At 36.5% G+C, this 21,648-nt stretch overlaps 1 protein-coding gene across 2 annotated transcripts; it reads right to left on the bottom strand.

Moving 5' to 3' along the window:
- Positions 1-5,780: 5,780 nt before the first annotated feature.
- Positions 5,781-19,915, bottom strand: LOC142344118 (post-GPI attachment to proteins factor 3-like). Of its 2 annotated transcripts, none has more exons than XM_075395620.1 (3): positions 18,722-19,915; positions 7,464-7,979; positions 5,781-6,093 (listed from the first exon to the last, which is right to left on the bottom strand). In XM_075395620.1, the coding sequence occupies exons 1-3, from the start codon at positions 18,904-18,906 to the stop codon at positions 5,862-5,864; spliced, it is 933 nt and encodes a 310-aa protein (XP_075251735.1). In that variant the 5' UTR covers positions 18,907-19,915; the 3' UTR covers positions 5,781-5,861. The 2 variants fall into 2 exon arrangements, with proteins under 2 accessions (XP_075251735.1, XP_075251737.1); XM_075395622.1 differs by having other exon boundaries at positions 7,479-7,979.
- Positions 19,916-21,648: the final 1,733 nt, after the last annotated feature.

Here is a 21,648-nt window from a genome sequence, read left to right as displayed (position 1 = left end):
ACTCCTGAGACCCCTAGTTAACACACGCGCGAGAACTACGACACCTAATACGCTACACAAAAATTTGAAAATGCGATTTTCAAATCTATTATTTTCAACACGACTCTTTCAAGACTTTCATTTGTGAATTGTATCGTCAGTGTTAAGAAGATCAGACGATGTAATTTGGATTCAGCTAAGAGCCAGAGAAGGCTAATACATCAGAAATTATAAGAAACAAAGTCATGTACATACATTTTAACCACAATAAAATTCACTTAACAAAAATGGTTTCTGATCTTTTGAAACGTGAGAAAATGGTTGCCACAATGAAATAAAGAAGCAAGTATATTGCCCAACCTTACTTCGAAAAAAATTGAAATGTATACAACGCCTCTCCTATCCTTTTTAATTTTTATGGGTTCGGGTATCACTCGGTGAGGCTGCATGATATAGCACAGAACTCAATGTTCGAAAAAGGAGACGACGTTCAAGTCGTGAAAAAGATGTGCGTCCGCCAAAAAATACTAGGAAAACGAACACTCATGTTTGAGGGAAAAGTTGGGCGCTTTTTCAACCATCATCTAATTTCATATCCACTTCCCAATATCTTTACAAAAAAATTGAAAATCCGAGCTTGCAAAATGAGCGAATAATTGGGTAACAAAAAAGCCATAACTTTGCCATCGAGGGCTCGACATTGTTTTATCTTGTACTCAACTTTGTTTGGCTCGACTTTGTTTTATCTTGTAATCATCAATTACAAGATAAAACAGGACTCGAGCCAAATATAGAAGTTAATAATTTTTTTTAGAAAAAGACGTTTTTAAGCAATCCGCAATTTTGACAATATCTAGCAGTGCATAGGAAATTTTAGATTGACTATTAAAAAATTTTTAAGAAATGAATTTCAAAAGTTCTGTTTTGGGCTTACGCATGTCGTCAAACGTTCATAAACAATTTTTCTCAGAGGCGTAACCAAAGCGTTTTCAGATAATCGACATTCGTATTTTTATGCTAAATTTTAACAGATTGATCATCTGCTAGTTGTAAAAGAACGGCGTTCGTACTCTTCAAACCAAAAATTTTATGATTGCCAATGTAATCTGTTAAAAAAGAGCAATCAACTATCCTCTGAACAGGCAATCGAACCAGAAATTGAAGTTGACTTATTTCTAAAGCCATTTGCCAAAAAAATAATCATTTTGAGAGCTACTAACTATTCTTTTCTTTGTCAATACAATCAATGTCGATTACTATATACACATTAACAATATTGGCTATGAGTCAGACTGGCATTAAGCGTCCAACAAGCTCCATTTCAAAGGGTTGGAACGGAAAAGAATTGGCTTCTAAAATCAATCGTGGTTTCGTTCTTTGTTCACTTAGTTAACCTCGGTTTTCTGCAGAAAAAAATCAGCAATAGAGAGCATTGGACATTGGCTTCTTTCGTCGCATGTGCAAAATGCATGAATCATTGATGTAAAAGGAATATTGCAGCAAAATCATAGGACCCGATGTCAGGTGCCAAAGTGCATGGCTATCCAACAAACCCATAAATGGCGGAAAGTCAAATATTTCCAACATTCCAATTAAAATACTGTAGTCCACTTCTAGTATTGGCAAGATTGCTTGCGGGGTTGTTTGCCTGGAACTGTTTCTTTTAGCCGGGTAGAATATACACAAAATAAACACAACCAACTAACGTCGGGCAAATTGCATATTTAGAGATTAGTGAGCCATACGGCTCTAAGAGAACTTAATGCACTCCGGGCTTTACCTGTTTATCACGTTCTTGAGGCCAAAAATCTAATGGATATACGCAAACGATCAGACGAAAATTCGGCAGTACGATAAATCGCATTAAAAGACCACCAGGAATAATATAATTGCTACACACATCGTGAGAGCAATTACATCGTTCAGTTGAACATGCACGGATTTCACGTAACGGTAAGTACATCAGGAGTAACAACACATGATTACGTGGCCAATTTTTGACCAAATTTCAAACAGAAACCGATCAACATCGGATGAAGTGCTCTCGAACGACAGGCTGGGCATTTTAAATTAAGAGGGGGTAAGGCTCGTCAATTTTAATAAGATTTTTGATGGCAATAAAACTAACACGAGGGGTAAGGGGTACCCGCGTCCTCCGGATGGCAATCTCCCACATTAACCACGAAACTATAGCTGATTTGTACTTCATCGCTTAGAATAGCCTTTATTTTAGCAACAAACGTTGATTCACGTTTCAAATTCGATGACCTTGAGGTAAATATTTGTTAACTCCGGAAAAATTATAGTATCTAAACCGATACAACAAATAAAACTCAAAACGAATGAAGCAGATTCCTGAATTGTTCCAACCCTCCCGTAAACGGGGTCGGAAACTTTATACCAGCTCGGGGTATAAACTTAATACCCTTTTAGAGCCAATTTTTAATGATCGATACATTTTGCAGAGATTCAAAAGGAACATCATTGGAAAGGCCTTAAAGACGTGGCCTTAAAGAAATGGTACCTAACTAAACAAATTGAACTCTACATTACTAAAAAAGATATGAAACGCTAAAAATCGCCTCCGTGTTAGCAACAAACTTTCTTGGGAATAAAAGCCAATGAGATTACGCAGAACTTAGAAGTTAAGCGTGAAAAAGTCGCTTTAGATCGGAGAATGTTATAAAAAAGCGAAAACAAGTCAAGTAATAATTTCGCATAAAAAGACATTTACAATGACGGCTTTAAACTTCGTTCGAGGGCAATTAAAAATGCACCAGCCGTTATTAAAATACGAACTTAAAAAATGTTACAAATAATACAAGAAGCCGCTAAAGCGGCTGATTTAGTTAGCCTATTTGACACAATTTTTTTCGAGAAACAATAAAGTTTTTAATATCATCCCGAACATCTTTCATATCAAAAAAGCTAAAAAATAACTTGTCTAGGTCCACCCCTTATCAGGGAAAAAGAAACACCCTTTCATTTTACGATAGGAAAAGAAACAGATCCGTTTGCCTGTTAAGAAAATACCATATGTGCCATCCTATTGCCCATATGATGACATAGCCCACACTTAACATCATATTGAAACCGTATAAAATGTGACCACTGCACAATTGCGCTGCATGGTTTAAATACAGTCCAAGCAGGACTATCGACATAAAACAACACAGCCACCTAGATTTCAGCCAAGTCATTCTGACTATAAAAAATGACATCTGCAATGCAATATAGGCAAATGCCATGGAATAGTCCATCTTTTCTGTGAATGGTGTTTCTTTGGTGTGATACAAGATCGAGCAAATCCAAGAAGCGCTCATGATAACCGATTGGAAATGGTGGTATCTGTAAAAGGGTGCCTTTTTGTTGACTCTGGCTCTAAAACTGGCAATTCCAAAGAGGTTGTAAAAGAGGTTGCATGTAGAAAAGACGACAGATGCAAGCTCTTGAAATGGTCCTACTCTTCGGAATGGCCACTTGCCGTGATACTTCTCAACCATCCCTTTCTCTTTTACTCTTTGGTGCATGCAACTTTAGAACCATTCAGGGTTGTCAAAAATATTCATAGCAAATTTTGATTTTCACGTCACTTTATTGTTACGTGCTACTCTGTTGTTTTCAAAAACAATACTCAAAACTGCAAAACCTGAGCGTAGAAAAAAGTGGTCATGGAGAGTAACCAGGGATGCCTTCATCTGGGAACTTTCTACTTCTGTTCTTAAAGTAATGATTCGATTCTTTGGCTAATCAAAAATAACCGCTCGCTTTTAATTTTTTTCCTCATTTGGCTAATGACAGAGCCGATAGAGGTGGTGAAGGCTAAAAGACGAATACGGCAGTTGTTGGTGGAAGACTAGTATCCATCAAACGACTCACAGGAGAGATTAATGTAATGTACCAACAAAAACATTTGACATTTATACTTTGAGAATGCTACACTATTTTAACCTCCATTAAACACATTGTTACGCACTGATTTTTAATAGTGTTCCTCGTGGTGTTATTGTGGTTTATATGAGGAGTAATTAACTTGAATAATTGCCATTTTACAAGGACTTATTTTGATGTTTCACAGTACGATTTTTAGCAGATATATTTTGAATAGAATTAGCTAGTAATAGCCCTTTATTGAGCGGTTCGGATGCGTGATATATCCACTAGTTTGCCTTGCATTTTGAGTCCTGTTAGCCTAAGTTTCTGCTTTAACAAAGTCTATCAAACTTGGAAGTTTTTCAAGGGAATTTCCAGTTCAATCTTTAATTAATTAGGCGAGAATTAATCAGTAACATTAGTAAGAAATTTCTCAAGTTTTATCAAGTTTAAGAGTAACTGGCCGACTGATCTTCAGGCTGGTTATCCGGTGTTCTACCGCTAGTGGGTTCCGCAGGACTGTGCCTTCAGTTGTATTGGTCCTTCGTAAATTTTTACTGATTTTCAAGTAGGACGATTTCCGGCTTTTGTAAGTCTCTTGGTGTTTGTTCAGTACATATACAATTCCGTATTAGCACTTACTTTATCAGAATAATTACTTCACCAAGTATAAAATCTCTCATGAAGTTATTTACTGATTATGTGAATTTATCATCAAGAAACTCAAAAAAGTATATATTGAGGCTTTTAGGCACTTGAAGTGTTTGCTAGTAAAACTCAATCTGCGGTTGTTTTTCATAAACATAAACAAATTAGGGGTTACAGGCCTAGATGGAAATACTGGCTATATATGGTCTTGAAACTAACTGAATATGAACTAAATTATAGCACTTATTTATGGATATTTAAAGGAAAATCATCACGTAACTATGAGGGACGAAATAGGGGCGTGACACTACCCGACTTTATAAAAATTTTCCATGAAAATTTTGAGAAGGAACTGGGTTTTTACAATTTTTCTATAAACATATAATCTGCACGAGTATAAGGATATACACATATTTTTGTTGGAGCCACCCAATTTACGTTTTCTTAGAAAAGAGTTTTGGAACGAAAGCATTTAAGTTAAAGATAATGAAAGAAATTAAAGAAATAAAGTTTAAGTGAAGACAAGGTTAAAATGAAGAAGGTTGAGACAAGGTTAAAGGTTTCAAAGAGACATTTAGAGAAGATAAAGGTGCGCTAATTCAGAATAAAGGTTGAAGACAAAGTATAATGAAAGTTAAAAGAATAGTGGGAATTAGCACTGGTAATAATCATGGTTATTTCTTTGAATAATGGCTCTAAACTTGGTGTTGGGAAAACACATATGGTCGAACTGAATGGATGATTTAAAGCACTGGTTTATGTTGTGGATTGGAGTACTAGTTTGAACTTATAAATCACTGATTTATAGAACTTAATGAATGAAGGGATATTTTAACTGTTAAAAGAATAATACTTGTCGAACTATATAAAACTTTCAAGACCTCAAAGCATACTTTCCTCCCAATTTTTCTCAGAGGCGTAACCAAAGCGTTTTCAGATAATCGACATTCGTATTTTTATGCTAAATTTTAACAGATTGATCATCTGCTAGTTGTAAAAGAACGGCGTTCGTACTCTTCAAACCAAAAATTTTATGATTGCCAATGTAATCTGTTAAAAAAGAGCAATCAACTATCCTCTGAACAGGCAATCGAACCAGAAATTGAAGTTGACTTATTTCTAAAGCCATTTGCCAAAAAAAATAATCATTTTGAGAGCTACTAACTATTCTTTTCTTTGTCAATACAATCAATGTCGATTACTATATACACATTAACAATATTGGCTATGAGTCAGACTGGCATTAAGCGTCCAACAAGCTCCATTTCAAAAGGTTGGAACGGAAAAGAATTGGCTTCTAAAATCAATCGTGGTTTCGTTCTTTGTTCACTTAGTTAACCTCGGTTTTCTGCAGAAAAAAATCAGCAATAGAGAGCATTGGACATTGGCTTCTTTCGTCGCATGTGCAAAATGCATGAATCATTGATGTAAAAGGAATATTGCAGCAAAATCATAGGACCCGATGTCAGGTGCCAAAGTGCATGGCTATCCAACAAACCCATAAATGGCGGAAAGTCAAATATTTCCAACATTCCAATTAAAATACTGTAGTCCACTTCTAGTATTGGCAAGATTGCTTGCGGGGTTGTTTGCCTGGAACTGTTTCTTTTAGCCGGGTAGAATATACACAAAAAAAACACAACCAACTAACGTCGGGCAAATTGCATATTTAGAGATTAGTGAGCCATACGGCTCTAAGAGAACTTAATGCACTCCGGGCTTTACCTGTTTATCACGTTCTTGAGGCCAAAAATCTAATGGATATACGCAAACGATCAGACGAAAATTCGGCAGTACGATAAATCGCATTAAAAGACCACCAGGAATAATATAATTGCTACACACATCGTGAGAGCAATTACATCGTTCAGTTGAACATGCACGGATTTCACGTAACGGTAAGTACATCAGGAGTAACAACACATGATTACGTGGCCAATTTTTGACCAAATTTCAAACAGAAACCGATCAACATCGGATGAAGTGCTCTCGAACGACAGGCTGGGCATTTTAAATTAAGAGGGGGTAAGGCTCGTCAATTTTAATAGGATTTTTGATGGCAATAAAACTAACACGAGGGGTAAGGGGTACCCGCGTCCTCCGGATGGCAATCTCCCACATTAACCACGAAACTATAGCTGATTTGTACTTCATCGCTTAGAATAGCCTTTATTTTAGCAACAAACGTTGATTCACGTTTCAAATTCGATGACCTTGAGGTAAATATTTGTTAACTCCGGAAAAATTATAGTATCTAAACCGATACAACAAATAAAACTCAAAACGAATGAAGCAGATTCCTGAATTGTTCCAACCCTCCCGTAAACGGGGTCGGAAACTTTATACCAGCTCGGGGTATAAACTTAATACCCTTTTAGAGCCAATTTTTAATGATCGATACATTTTGCAGAGATTCAAAAGGAACATCATTGGAAAGGCCTTAAAGACGTGGCCTTAAAGAAATGGTACCTAACTAAACAAATTGAACTCTACATTACTAAAAAAGATATGAAACGCTAAAAATCGCCTCCGTGTTAGCAACAAACTTTCTTGGGAATAAAAGCCAATGAGATCACGCAGAACTTAGAAGTTAAGCGTGAAAAAGTCGCTTTAGATCGGAGAATGTTATAAAAAAGCGAAAACAAGTCAAGTAATAATTTCGCATAAAAAGACATTTACAATGACGGCTTTAAACTTCGTTCGAGGGCAATTAAAAATGCACCAGCCGTTATTAAAATACGAACTTAAAAAATGTTACAAATAATACAAGAAGCCGCTAAAGCGGCTGATTTAGTTAGCCTATTTGACACAATTTTTTTCGAGAAACAATAAAGTTTTTAATATCATCCCGAACATCTTTCATATCAAAAAAGCTAAAAAATAACTTGTCTAGGTCCACCCCTTATCAGGGAAAAAGAAACACCCTTTCATTTTACGATAGGAAAAGAAACAGATCCGTTTGCCTGTTAAGAAAATACCATATGTGCCATCCTATTGCCCATATGATGACATAGCCCACACTTAACATCATATTGAAACCGTATAAAATGTGACCACTGCACAATTGCGCTGCATGGTTTAAATACAGTCCAAGCAGGACTATCGACATAAAACAACACAGCCACCTAGATTTCAGCCAAGTCATTCTGACTATAAAAAATGACATCTGCAATGCAATATAGGCAAATGCCATGGAATAGTCCATCTTTTCTGTGAATGGTGTTTCTTTGGTGTGATACAAGATCGAGCAAATCCAAGAAGCGCTCATGATAACCGATTGGAAATGGTGGTATCTGTAAAAGGGTGCCTTTTTGTTGACTCTGGCTCTAAAACTGGCAATTCCAAAGAGGTTGTAAAAGAGGTTGCATGTAGAAAAGACGACAGATGCAAGCTCTTGAAATGGTCCTACTCTTCGGAATGGCCACTTGCCGTGATACTTCTCAACCATCCCTTTCTCTTTTACTCTTTGGTGCATGCAACTTTAGAACCATTCAGGGTTGTCAAAAATATTCATAGCAAATTTTGATTTTCACGTCACTTTATTGTTACGTGCTACTCTGTTGTTTTCAAAAACAATACTCAAAACTGCAAAACCTGAGCGTAGAAAAAAGTGGTCATGGAGAGTAACCAGGGATGCCTTCATCTGGGAACTTTCTACTTCTGTTCTTAAAGTAATGATTCGATTCTTTGGCTAATCAAAAATAACCGCTCGCTTTTAATTTTTTTCCTCATTTGGCTAATGACAGAGCCGATAGAGGTGGTGAAGGCTAAAAGACGAATACGGCAGTTGTTGGTGGAAGACTAGTATCCATCAAACGACTCACAGGAGAGATTAATGTAATGTACCAACAAAAACATTTGACATTTATACTTTGAGAATGCTACACTATTTTAACCTCCATTAAACACATTGTTACGCACTGATTTTTAATAGTGTTCCTCGTGGTGTTATTGTGGTTTATATGAGGAGTAATTAACTTGAATAATTGCCATTTTACAAGGACTTATTTTGATGTCTCACAGTACGATTTTTAGCAGATATATTTTGAATAAAATTAGCTAGTAATAGCCCTTTATTGAGCGGTTCGGATGCGTGATATATCCACTAGTTTGCCTTGCATTTTGAGTCCTGTTAGCCTAAGATTCTGCTTTAACAAAGTCTATCAAACTTGGAAGTTTTTCAAGGGAATTTCCAGTTCAATCTTTAATTAATTAGGCGAGAATTAATCAGTAACATTAGTAAGAAATTTCTCAAGTTTTATCAAGTTTAAGAGTAACTGGCCGACTGATCTTCAGGCTGGTTATCCGGTGTTCTACCGCTAGTGGGTTCCGCAGTACTGTGCCTTCAGTTGTATTGGTCCTTCGTAAATTTTTACTGATTTTCAAGTAGGACGATTTCCGGCTTTTGTAAGTCTCTTGGTGTTTGTTCAGTACATATACAATTCCGTATTAGCACTTACTTTATCAGAATAATTACTTCACCAAGTATAAAATCTCTCATGAAGTTATTTACTGATTATGTGAATTTATCATCAAGAAACTCAAAAAAGTATATATTGAGGCTTTTAGGCACTTGAAGTGTTTGCTAGTAAAACTGTCAATCTGCGGTTGTTTTTCATAAACATAAACAAATTAGGGGTTACAGGCCTAGATGGAAATACTGGCTATATATGGTCTTGAAACTAACTGAATATGAACTAAATTATAGCACTTATTTATGGATATTTAAAGGAAAATCATCACGTAACTATGAGGGACGAAATAGGGGCGTGACACTACCCGACTTTATAAAAATTTTCCATGAAAATTTTGAGAAGGAACTGGGTTTTTACAATTTTTCTATAAACATATAATCTGCACGAGTATAAGGATATACACATATTTTTGTTGGAGCCACCCAATTTACGTTTTCTTAGAAAAGAGTTTTGGAACGAAAGCATTTAAGTTAAAGATAATGAAAGAAATTAAAGAAATAAAGTTTAAGTGAAGACAAGGTTAAAATGAAGAAGGCTGAGACAAGGTTAAAGGTTTCAGAGAGACATTTAGAGAAGATAAAGGTGCGCTAATTCAGAATAAAGGTTGAAGACAAAGTATAATGAAAGTTAAAAGAATAGTGGGAATTAGCACTGGTAATAATCATGGTTATTTCTTTGAATAATGGCTCTAAACTTGGTGTTGGGAAAACACATATGGTCGAACTGAATGGATGATTTAAAGCACTGGTTTATGTTGTGGATTGGAGTACTAGTTTGAACTTATAAATCACTGATTTATAGAACTTAATGAATGAAGGGATATTTTAACTGTTAAAAGAATAATACTTGTCGAACTATATAAGACTTTCAAGACCTCAAAGCATACTTTCCTCCCGGGTTTGAGCTTGAGTGTCAAATTCGTCGACTGTATTGAATCTGTTAAGGGTGTTCAATGATATTGCTGAATTTGCTGGCAATGAGTGTCGTCTTTGTCTCTTGAGGGTTCCAAATTCTTCTGGAGATATGACTGTCGGTGGTTGCTTGAGTTGTTGGGCAAGAGTTGTGATAACATCTGCTTTCAGATGTTTAGGTACGGAAACTACTGGGTTTAGCGGTACATTGTTTCCATATAGCTTCATGAAATTTGGTACCATTCGTCGTACAAAGGCTACTTTATGGTATAAGAACATGAAGAGAATATGTAAAGCTAGGTTTCCGATAAAAACAATAATGGTTAAAGAAAGAGAAAGTTTGATCGGTACGTAAGATTCAAGTTTGTCAATTAGTGCTGGTTTAAATGACTTCATTTCAGTGGTAATTGGCTTTGCTATAGCATCTAGTGACTCTGTTGATAACTTTCTATTCGAGTAAATAAATTCGGTTTTAACTTTCTTCAATAAATCGAGGTTTGCTTCAGTACTGGAATCATATTTCGGAAGGTCGTTTATGTTAGGTACTGAGTCAATTAAGTGTGCAAGTGGATCTGGTAATTTTAGATTAATTCTCGTTGCTGGAAGCTACTGACAACTTTGTAAATCAGCTCGAATCTTAATGTTGTCACTGAACATTGTATGTCCACATTTTAATGTGATTAAACAGATGTTACAACCTTTATGAGGAACATTGATGTGTCGGCCATTTTCGTCCATACCAATCTCACTAAGGGTATAATCACTTGACGCTGATGTTAGGAGCCAAATTCCGCATCCAAGGTTCTGTGCTCGTTCTGGGTTGGGTAACACAACCTTCTCTGTATCACATACTTTCAATGCTGAGATTGTGTGGTGAAACTTGAGGGTTGCTAGACACGAGGAGAATCCAAGGTGGGTTTCCATTGTCTCATGACAGATTCGGTATCGTGGCGATCCAAGGCAGTTGTCATACTGAGCTTTCGTCAATACTGTGGTTTCCATCTGTCCTTCTGAGATTGCTAAGTATTCTCCCTCTATTACATATCTTAAGGCGTCTACGGAGACCTTCTGAGGCATAGGGATTACTATTGCACGATAAACTTCAAACACTGTCTGGCTAGAGGCTAGGGGAATGGCTAGTGTCAGTAAAAGTCCGTCTTCAACTGTCCAAATCTCTTGTACTAATTTCGCATCGTAGCACGAAAGTATGTCAGTCATGGGTATTGCCAAAGTTAGACGATCTGGGGCGTTCTTTTGGCTATCATGGACTGCATCAAGGATCTTTACCAAAGATTTACGAGGTACTAAAGAGATTGGAAGACGTTTGTCAAATAACGTAGGAATTGCATTTATAACATTAATTCGAAAGGAATATAAGGCTGCTCTATAACTTTTGATATCTGCGTAAAGAGTAAGAAGTAATGAGGCTGCTGTGTCAAAATTAAAATTCAATCGCTGCTGTGATAATTGGATTTCCATACAGGTTGCTATTGCGTTCAGATTGTGATCTATAATTGCAAACTTGCTCTACTAGTTTCCAGTTTCTGTTCTGGTTTTCTTGCATTTCGTTTTGAACTTTGTAAACTTTTGCAAGTTCGTCAGCAACTAGGAAGAATTTCTCATCGGTTTGTGCACTGATTTCCATGACATAGTCGTTGAGGCTATTGAAACTGTTAGCTAATCGATCGATATTTTCAGCGTTTTGAGACGTTCGCTGACAAGATCCGAAAATTCCTGTGATTCCACCGCATCCTCCGCTGCTCATTGCTATTCCTGGACCGAAAAGTCCAATTCCAGCAACTGCGATTGCAAGCGGGGCGGCTCGTTTTTGTCGATTGTGAGGGTCTTCTTCGACTGGTAAGGAGTTTTTCAGTCTCGTTGCGTAATTTAAGGACTTCAATTTCGGCTTCTATTGTTTCATTGAGTATCTTTGTGCAAAGCCAATCAACATTGAAGGCGTCTGTTTGATTCCGATATGTAGTGCTGTATGTCAGGTTGCAAAACTCTGATTGCGTGATCCACTTTTTGGAGAGTTCATTAAGTAGAGTCTCTACTTGTTGTCTGATCGTGAAATTATAACGAGGAAACGGTACTAAAAATTCCACGTTAATGAACTTTTCGGTAATTAGGATCTTTCCTTCCTTATGGAAGATGATTCCTTTATCAAGAGCTGCTTCTGTGTTAATCGAATTCTCAAAAGTGGGGCCGAAAAGTACGAGATTCAACACAATTGTGAGTATCATTTTCATATTTCAATAATATCAACTATGTTTCAGGACAATCTTCTACTGATGTGGCTCCTCTGAGTGTTTCAACTGGTTCTCTTTGGTCTTCCGGTGTTTATTTGTTCATTTATTTACTGTACTCAGACTTCTAGTTCTAGTTTTCTCAATATGGCACTTGTCTATGTGATGTTTGTTCATTTCAGGTGTACTTTATTTTGTGATCATGTGTGTTGATGTGTATGTTTATTGATATTACTACTAAATATGGTTTTTAAACATGATGAAGTGCGGTTATTTGGTTGAATGATGGGTGTGTGATGATGGGGATAGTGGTTGGGGGGGTCGAATTATGCAGTCTTTACATGTTTTTTCGAGTTTTTCAGCTGAATAATAAGAAAGAGTTTTTACTGTCGGCCCGAATAATATCACTCTGGGGTGCTGCGGCAACGGGACCAGGTATGTATCAAGGAACTGGGTTCACTAGACTCGTTTGCGGCACCCAGAGTGTAATATCAATAATAGTAGAGCAGTAGTTAATAGCTTAGAAGATGGAGGAGATGGATGGGACTGGGACGTAATATTATTATTAGTATTCATATTATTATTCTTATTATTCGGGATTGTTGGGATGTGGAAAAGGAGAGGAAGATGTGTAGGAAGAAGGAGGGAGAGGGAAGAGATTGAAGATCAGGAAGATGAGGGAGGAGTTGAGATGGAGGAGACGGCAGTTTAACTAGTATTTATTTAACTTATTAACTGACTTTTAGTTGTATATGTTTAGTTGTAGTTTGATGTAATATATCCTAATATACTGACTAATATACTTGGTGCTACTAATATTTAATAAGGTGCTAGATATGCTTTATTGGCTTCAGTTCTTAACTTTACTAAGAAATTTTTTACAGTGTCTGTTTTTGGATTGAACTTTTGGTTCTCTAACTTTATGATTCTAATTTCTCTCAAGTCATCCTGCGTGAATCTGTGTCTTAGAGCTGTTATACTGTCTTCAAAAACTAGTCTGGTAGCCTCTGGTAAGGTTAAGAAGTATCGTAAGGCGTCTCCTTTTAAATGTAACTGCAAAAAATTCGCTTGTTGCGCCGCTTCGATTGCAGCGACTCCGATTGCACCTGTTATTAATTGTTCAAACTCGTTGAAATTGTCCGTTTCTGATCCAGAAAAGGGCGTGATGTTGATCTGCGCGTGTGCCATTTTGCTCTTTACCCGTTTAGATTATATACTTTTCGTTCTATCAGTCTTACTTTCGTTCTAAAGTATTAAATAGCACACTTAACTTAACTTAATGGAGAGATTAAGGGGTTTTAAGAGATGAAAACAGTTAAATGAATAGCACAAGAATATCAGAAAAGAAAATACTGAAACCATTCGTTCAGAGAATAATAAAGATGGGCTGCTTATAAACCTAATCCTAAAGCTCCGATCGAATCGTCAGACTTATATCGTTGAAGCCGTATGGGCCGCCGAAGTCTCACCTCTAAAGAGTGCCCCTTAGTCTAGGAAAATTTGTGGAGACCACGACCGCACAGGCCTTGTGGAAGCTGCACTCAAATAGGCAACAGCATAACGACCGAAGTCACTGTTTGATTCATTAACCTCCGGAGCTGGGCGGGGGAATAAAATATAATTGTTTTTTATTTTTTGTTTAAACTTTGTTTTGCCCTCTTTTAATTAATAATTAAGTTATGGTTTCAGTAATTTAGCTTATTCTGATGTTATCTGATAATCAGTAATGATGTTGTCAAGGTTAATATCTCTGTCTGATTGAAGTTTGTTACGGATAAGGACAAATTTTCCGAGATTTCTGATTTAAACTTTTTGCTGTCCAATAAATTGCTACACGTTTATCATCTTTATCTAGCACATAAATAACGATGGATTTATAAAGCGAAGAGGAGAAAGCGCTTATTATCTGAGCTTGTGTTTTACTATTGTTTTGTGTGTAGTTAATGTTATTTCCTTCGATATGTTCAACAAAATTGGGGGAAGAGCGACAATTATTAATAGCGGGGAGAATTTGTTCTTTATAAATTGACATTAATAAAGCACCAAAATTAATTTCACAAATTCATTTACTCACAATATCCTCGTTTGTAAATACCCTGTGTTATTTTTGTCCGTTGTGGCGGCTGTGGTTGAGTTTGCTCCAGTTAGTGTCCACTCAAGCACTTTTGAATTGTTGTTACACTTAGTCCACAGAGACACACACACAGTTTCCACCCATTCTTTCTTTTGTTACTGCTCTCTGCATTATCGTCTTGCTCGGAAAAGAAGTGCTGGACGCTGATTGAAGGTTCTTAAGGTAATGAAGTGGGAGAAGATAAAGAAATTATCAAAGGAAGAAAGAAAATGTCGAATTTATCGAAGAATTATTCGGAATTTCGGTCCGTTAAACTGGGAAACAGTTAATAACTCCTGTCACCATGTTACGCACTGATTTTCAAAAGTGTTCCTCGTGGTGTTATTGTGGTTTATATGAGGAGTAATTAACTTGAATAATTGCCATTTTACAAGGATTTATTTTGATGTTTCACAGTACGATTTTTAGCAGATATATTTTGAATAAAATTAGCTAGTAATAGCCCTTTATTGAGCGGTTCGGATGCGTGATATATCCACTAGTTTGCCTTGTATTTTGAGTCCTGTTAGCCTAAGTTTCTGCTTTAACAAAGTCTATCAAACTTGGAAGTTTTTCAAGGGAATTCCCAGTTCAATCTTTAATTAATTAGGCGAGAATTAATCAGTAACATTAGTAAGAAAGTTCTCAAGTTTTATCAAGTTTAAGAGTAACTGGCCAACTGATCTTCAGGCTGGTTATCCGGTGTTCTGCCGCTAGTGGGTTCCGCAGGACTGTGCCTTCAGTTGTATTGGTCCTTCGTAAATATTTACTGATTTTCAAGTAGGACGATTTCCGGCTTTTGTACGTCTCTTGGTGTTTGTTCAGTACATATACAATTCCGTATTAGCACTTACTTTATCAGAATAATTACTTCACTAAGTACATAATCTCTCATGAAGTTATTACTGATTATGTGAATTTATCATCAAGAAACTCAAAAAAGTATATATTGAGGCTTTTAGGCACTTGAAGTGTTTGCTAGTAAAACTATCAATCTGCGGTTGTTTTTCATAAACATAAACAAATTAGGGGTTACAGGCCTAGATGGAAATACTAGCTATATATGGCCTTGAAACTAACTGAATATGAACTAAATTATAGCACTTATTTATGGATATTTAAAGGAAAATCATCACGTAACTATGAGGGACGAAATAGGGGCGTGACACAGATTGATGCACCCTTATATTTGAATAGTTCACCCTTATATAAGTTCTTAAATTTAAAACTATCAATGCTGTATTTTCATCATCATATTTAAACTTTAAATTACAGCAATAACAATTATGTAGACGGTTGTCAGTGTAAATTTCCTAATGCCAATGAAAACTAGAACTGAAATTCTCAATTTTAATCTGAGAGAGAGAGAGAGAGATAAATATTCATCACCAGTCGGCCTTTGAAGATCTAAAAAGAAACAAAAGACTGCACAAACATGCTCCAAAACTTCTACCCGCTACGGCCTAAGACAAAAAGAGTTTCATTAAATTTAACAGTAATATATTTTGGATGCTGACAGGAGTGTCGACAGTTTAATTTTTCTAAATTCAAATGTTTCCTCAATTCCTCTGTTGTCCTCCTTTACTCTCCTTTCAATTACTCAAACTGATATTAAATTCTGAGCACAGCAGCAAAATTGATTAATTTTTCACTCAATTGAATATTAAGTCTCAGAAACAAAAATTGGAACAAAAACTAGTGCTTCGAAGCGGAATGTATATTCTCTATAATGCTATAATGTTGGACATTGGAACTAAACTATTCAAAGTTCTGGAAAATGGATCTGGACTATTTTCAGCACTGAAATTGCAGCTATTGACATCGACGCAGCCAAAGAGAAGAGACATCTTGAAATTGAGTTGAGAAACTCAACCTCATTAAGAGGTGCTTAATTATATTTCCACCAATCAAATTTAAAACTCTCTCCCATGAATTAACCACAAGAGCCTCTCTTTGCTATCACCTTAAAACACTACGAAATACATCACAATTCATTACACATCAATAAAAAAAGTTCAATAAAAAATAAAAATAAATTCACGACGGATGGCCGCCAACACACAAGTAATAATCCAACCGTACAGCGGTGGGAAAGCGAAAACAAAATGAGCAATTGATTTACAGAAGCACAGCAGCAAATTTTCCACAACTTCACCTAAACGACACAGCCTTACCTTTTTTCCAAACGTTACCCGCTGTAACAAGAACGAATGTCGACCTTTGTTTACTGGTGCAAGTCTAGAACAGCAGCGTTTCTATTCGGAAAAAGATAATCCGTAAAACCTTATAGTATAATTGCTGACAAAAGCGCAACACGCTTTCCCGAAACCTAATTTGCCAGAGGATAAACCTCTTAATAGAAGCAACAGAAAGAGGATGCAGGACATAAAGCAGCGCAACACACACGATTCGATACAGAAACAGCCCGGCGCGACAATAACAAGCAGCAGACGACATCAAGACAGCCCACGTAAAACGTATCTTCATAAAACCGATGTGGATATGGCCAAAAAACTACTTCAAAAGATGGAAGAACGCTTAAGAGAAGACAACCAGATAATAATTTAGCCAATATCAATATAATAATCCTTCAATAAATATACTAACTCAGCTCCCAGTAACACACATGGAAATGGGTAGACTAAAAGAAGCACTACGCAATTCAACCTATATCGAGGTAATTTTAACAATAGAGGGAATGAACGAAGAGCATACCGAAATAATGCCTGTAACAGATTCAACAGACGACATCACTTCTATCAACAAAGAGGATCTACAATAATAATCAATTACAACAAAAAATTCCAGTAGAGGGCGAAAAAAACAACAGAACAAGCCTTATTCCTCAGTCACACAATCTACAAAAGTTTTCTGTAAAATTTGTGGTTACCCAAAACGCAAGGCAAACTCAAATCACAAGGCAAACAAAACTACCATGCAAACCCAAATCAAATGGCTAACCTTTTTCAAACATCAATAAAAAAACTAATTAAAACACCGGAATACAAATAAAATCAAAATACTTCCATCAAAATCAAAACAAACCAGAGGAGACGTCAACCAAAACTTCAACTCCAAATATTAGCCAGAGAGGGGTCAACTTCAACAATTCTCAAAACAGCAATTGATTCAAATCTAATGATACGAGCCATTATAGACACAGGTGCCTAGGCAAACGTTATTAATGAACAATTAGGTAAGGAAATTCAAAAAGATAAATACCCAAAATTAAAAAAAAACAACTTTCAAAAAGTCAAAAAGGTTTAAAACAAGAAGTCCCATTTGTTGCATGAATTTCTGGAATTGATTTTCAGCGTGAAAAAATGCTCAAACTTAAAACATCCCTAACCTAATCGAAATGAAAAATCTAAGATCTCGCTCAATAATCCGATAGCAGATTGTTATGTTGTCTGAATATTGCAGAGCTGAAATGCAATTGAGTTTTCACTGACAACAGCACAATCCTCTCCAGTAGAAATTTTCTAATAATCTCAAGTGACCAATATCGGGAAACCACGCTACAGAGGCGTAAAGGAGAATAGGAATAAAGGAGGCCTACAAGTAGAGTGAATCTATGAAAAAGAACTAATATGAACAAAGAATAATTGATGCTGAGAAAGCAACATTTTGTCCACTTGTCTTTGCATGCACTCATGGATCTAGCCGATCAGCTTCAAAAGCACCGAAAAAACGAAGATAGCTACGCTGAGATGTCATATCTAAGGAAAGATCAGCTTGGCTCTTAGGGAGCTTCAACCTCTGCTCTAGGAATCCTAGGCGGCGCAAAATTGTTGATGTTTCATTGGAGCTGTTGTTGAAGAAGGGAGGCTTTTTGTTTGACTAACATACTTTTGCCATTAGTTGTTTTTTAAAGTTGTCTGTTTTCAGTTTTACATTTTTCTCAGCTGATGTTTGTGTATAATATTTTCATTTTATTGATACATTCTTAAAAAAAATGGTTTACGAAGTGCTGCGAGGGCCCACATTCACAATCAATAATCACTGTGTTAGAGAGGGACAGGCAGATTTTTTTCAATTATTAAAACTCGAGCTTTGTAAATGGGCTCTCAAGTTTCGATTCAAATTTTTTGCAATTATTTGCAGCAATTCAAGTACCTTTCAGCAGGCTACAGGGTACCTGTAGCAGGAACCTTGAAAGGTATATGCAACCCTGGGTGCAATAAAAGACATAACTGTTCCGCCGGTCTTTTTACACCCAAAGTAATAGGTTTCCCTTGAGAAATCAATGTGGCCCTTGAGACCCTCTTCATATCACTTGATCATTTGATCCGGCTTTAATTGTTATTGAACCTAGGTGAAAATTCCCATGAAAACTAAACTAGTTTTATCAGTTCCTAGTGGATTAATGCTAATGATACTGGTTTACTACGGTACTGAACTGCTTATTTTCAAACTAAAAAAAAAAATCAGTAATTGAGAAATTCTAATGACAGCCCGAAAACCCAAAGAAGTTACTTGTATTGGCAGTTATCTTTACAGCTCCATCCAAAGCTTTCCCAACTGCGAAACTGAATGGATGTATAATTGCAATCTTTACTACAATGTTTCACGCATTGTCGGTATGTCTTATCGCTATCGCCTGGTGACGCAGAGTTCCGTTGAAAGCAGATTATGCAGAGGAGCAATATACAGCCGTACATAGTTGGTTAAATAATTAAAATATTAGTCTGAAAAGGATCAGTCATCTCAAATTTCTCAGATGTTGAGAAAAATGCGTCCTTTCTTTTCTCCCCAGCTCTTTATGCATTCCGTTATGAAGCATATGGAACTGCGGACTGAATACAATAATTTACAGAAATCATTTTGTAAGAATATGGTACTAATGAAAGAATTAATTCTTGTAAATAAAAAATACAAGACATTCGGCAGAATAAAAGCAAAATATCACAACAACATTAAGAGTTATTTATAAAACTATTGCAGTTACAGCAGTTGCAATAAAATCCGGGATCTAGTGAACATGCCACTGGGGAAACACACCCCGCGTCTACAATCTAGGATTGGCACGACAGTTTGTACATAAACAAATAAATATCCAAGTACAGGGATTGTTTTCAGTCCAATGTCTATTAAAATAACTCCACATTCAATAAGTCTCACTATTCAATAAGTTTAATATTCAGATTCTCCGGGTTAAAGAAACCAAGAGCTCTTTGCACGTTTATTCTGAATCGTCCTATACCAAAAGTTATGCCTCTGTATTTCATATCGTCTCTGGAAGCACAACACGTCTCCTACCGCTGTTGGTAATGTTGAAATCTTTCGCAAAATCGACATTGTACCTTCCTTCCAAGATGTTACTGAAAAGTAAAAGGTCTTTAAGCACTTTAATGTAGAGTGGGGGTAATAAGTGATTTGACCAAAGCATCCTTGTAGTCTAAATTTCCACAAATCCACTTCAGAACCTTTTTATTGAATTTTTCGATGATTTCGAATTTCGTATTTCTTAGTTCCCAGCATTCGGATGCAAATAGCATCGACATTGATATTATTGATCGGTATAAGTCGGCCTTACTCTTGGTGCAAATGATCGGGGACGTACTTCTTCTCAACCGAAAGAACGATTTTCTGGCCATTCCTACTCTTACTTCCACATGCTCGTTCCAGTTTAGTGATTCATCCATGAACAGGCCAACGTCACGAACAAGGCTTTTGTGGTCTAAATTTCTTCCATCCACAATAAAACAAAAATCTTCGAGGGTGTTCTTATGTCTACCGTACTGAAATTAGCTAAGGGAACACTTTTTTCAAATTGAATAGTAGATGGTTTTGCACACTCCAGTTGTGAAGGGCTTGTAAGACGGTTTGAAATTTTTCTAAGGATTCTTGTTCAGGTCTCCCATTGTAAAGCAGTTTTAAATCATCAGCAAATTGTAAGGCTATCGATGAGAAAACAACATTGGGGAGATCGTTTAAGTACACCAGGAAGAATAATGGTCCCAATACCGATCCCTGCGGTACTCCAGAATGCACAGTTCGCTGATTTGATAACTGGTCGCCTATTCGCACTTTCTGTGTTCTTCCTAATAAATAGTCTTGTATCAGTTCGAATACAGCCTTGGAGATGGGAATTTGAAGCAGCTTTTTCTTCAGGATACTGTTTTATTTTGTCAAACTCTTTGGAGAAATCAAATGAATTAAATAATTTAACAGAGTCTCTTGAGTTCAATTGTGAGTAAATATGAGATAAACTGTATAGTAATTGTATTATACCAGAACGTCTTGGCCTAAAACTAAATTGGAAATTGCGTATACGATCAGCAAACGCCGTGTAAAGGGGTGCAAAGATAAATTTTTCAAATGATTTGGCGACAATGTTTAATAGCGTAACTGGCCTATAGTTCGAAACTTCTCTTCTGTCACCATCTTTGTATATCGGACTGACAATACCTGTCTTCCAAGCAGATGGAAATTTGCGCAATCGCTTGATATTACAGAACAAGCTTTAATGGACGTAGCTATTGATCCCCCGCATCTTTTAAACAGTATTGGTGGTATCGAATCTTGACCCCTGCTCTTCGAGATGTTAAGTAACTTAAGCTCTGTTTTGATTAAATCTTCCGTTGAGATGTCATTTTCCCCAAAATTATGCTGTTCGCTTCGTTCGAAGTATTCATAACCATCATCAGTCACTAGCGTAGCAAAGTAATTATTAAAAAGTTTTGCTTTCTCGAGATCTGTGCTAGCTTCCCTTTTCAAGTTTTCAGATTTTATGACTGGTGCTAGGCTATCCTTTTCCAGGCTTTTCAAATATTTGTAGACTCGTCCTTTGTGTCTGCGTGCAAAAATTTTTTTCGTACTCGACTCTATCGTTTATTTGCAATTGATCACATTCCTCAGTGAGCTTTTTCAGTTTTTGAGACGCACAGAGTCCCTTTTTCTGTAGTTTTCTTCCCTCAGTTTTAATCCTGTTCATGTGATGGGATGTCTCTGCTGATGTCCATGGAGGCAGTAGTTGTCCATTTTCAGTTCGAACAGGACCATGCATTTCGATCAGCTTAAGTATCCATTCATACCAGAGATTCGTGTTAACATCCACATTGCTATGGCAGTACGGCTTGAATGGGTTGGCAATAATAGCCTCATTCAACGAATCAAAATGACAATTGCAGTAGCTAAAATATTTTGTTGATGACTTTTCTGAAACTTTACTATTAATAGACACATTAATCGTGATGGGAAAATGGTCCGAAAACCGAGAAAAATTTCCGCACAAAGTTGTATCATTGATGATTGGATCTTCGTTGCACAACACAAGATCAAGACAGCTCTTCTTTGTTGTATTGAAATTGATGTATTGTTTTAAATTCATATCGAACAGAAGCGAAGCAGTCTGATTTTCATATTCGTTTGCAGAATCATATGTACTCCAGTAAGTGTGA

The sequence above is a fragment of the Convolutriloba macropyga genome, chromosome 8, assembly GCF_964194025.1.
Source record: "Convolutriloba macropyga chromosome 8, txConMacr16.3, whole genome shotgun sequence".
NCBI lineage: Eukaryota > Metazoa > Xenacoelomorpha > Acoela > Convolutidae > Convolutriloba > Convolutriloba macropyga.
Note: the sequence above shows the minus strand (reverse complement) of the source record. Positions and strands in the feature narration are given on the sequence as shown.

Coding starts and splice junctions, on each gene's coding strand:
- LOC142344118 (XM_075395620.1), bottom strand. CDS start 18,906: ATGTACGGCTGTATATTGCTCCTCTGCATAATCTGCTTTCAACGGAAC. Junction 7,980..18,721: donor AAAGATAACTGCCAATACAA/GTAACTTCTTTG, acceptor ATGGTTCTAAAG/TTGCATGCACCAAAGAGTAA. Junction 6,094..7,463: donor ATATGGTATTTTCTTAACAG/GCAAACGGATCT, acceptor AAACAGTTCCAG/GCAAACAACCCCGCAAGCAA.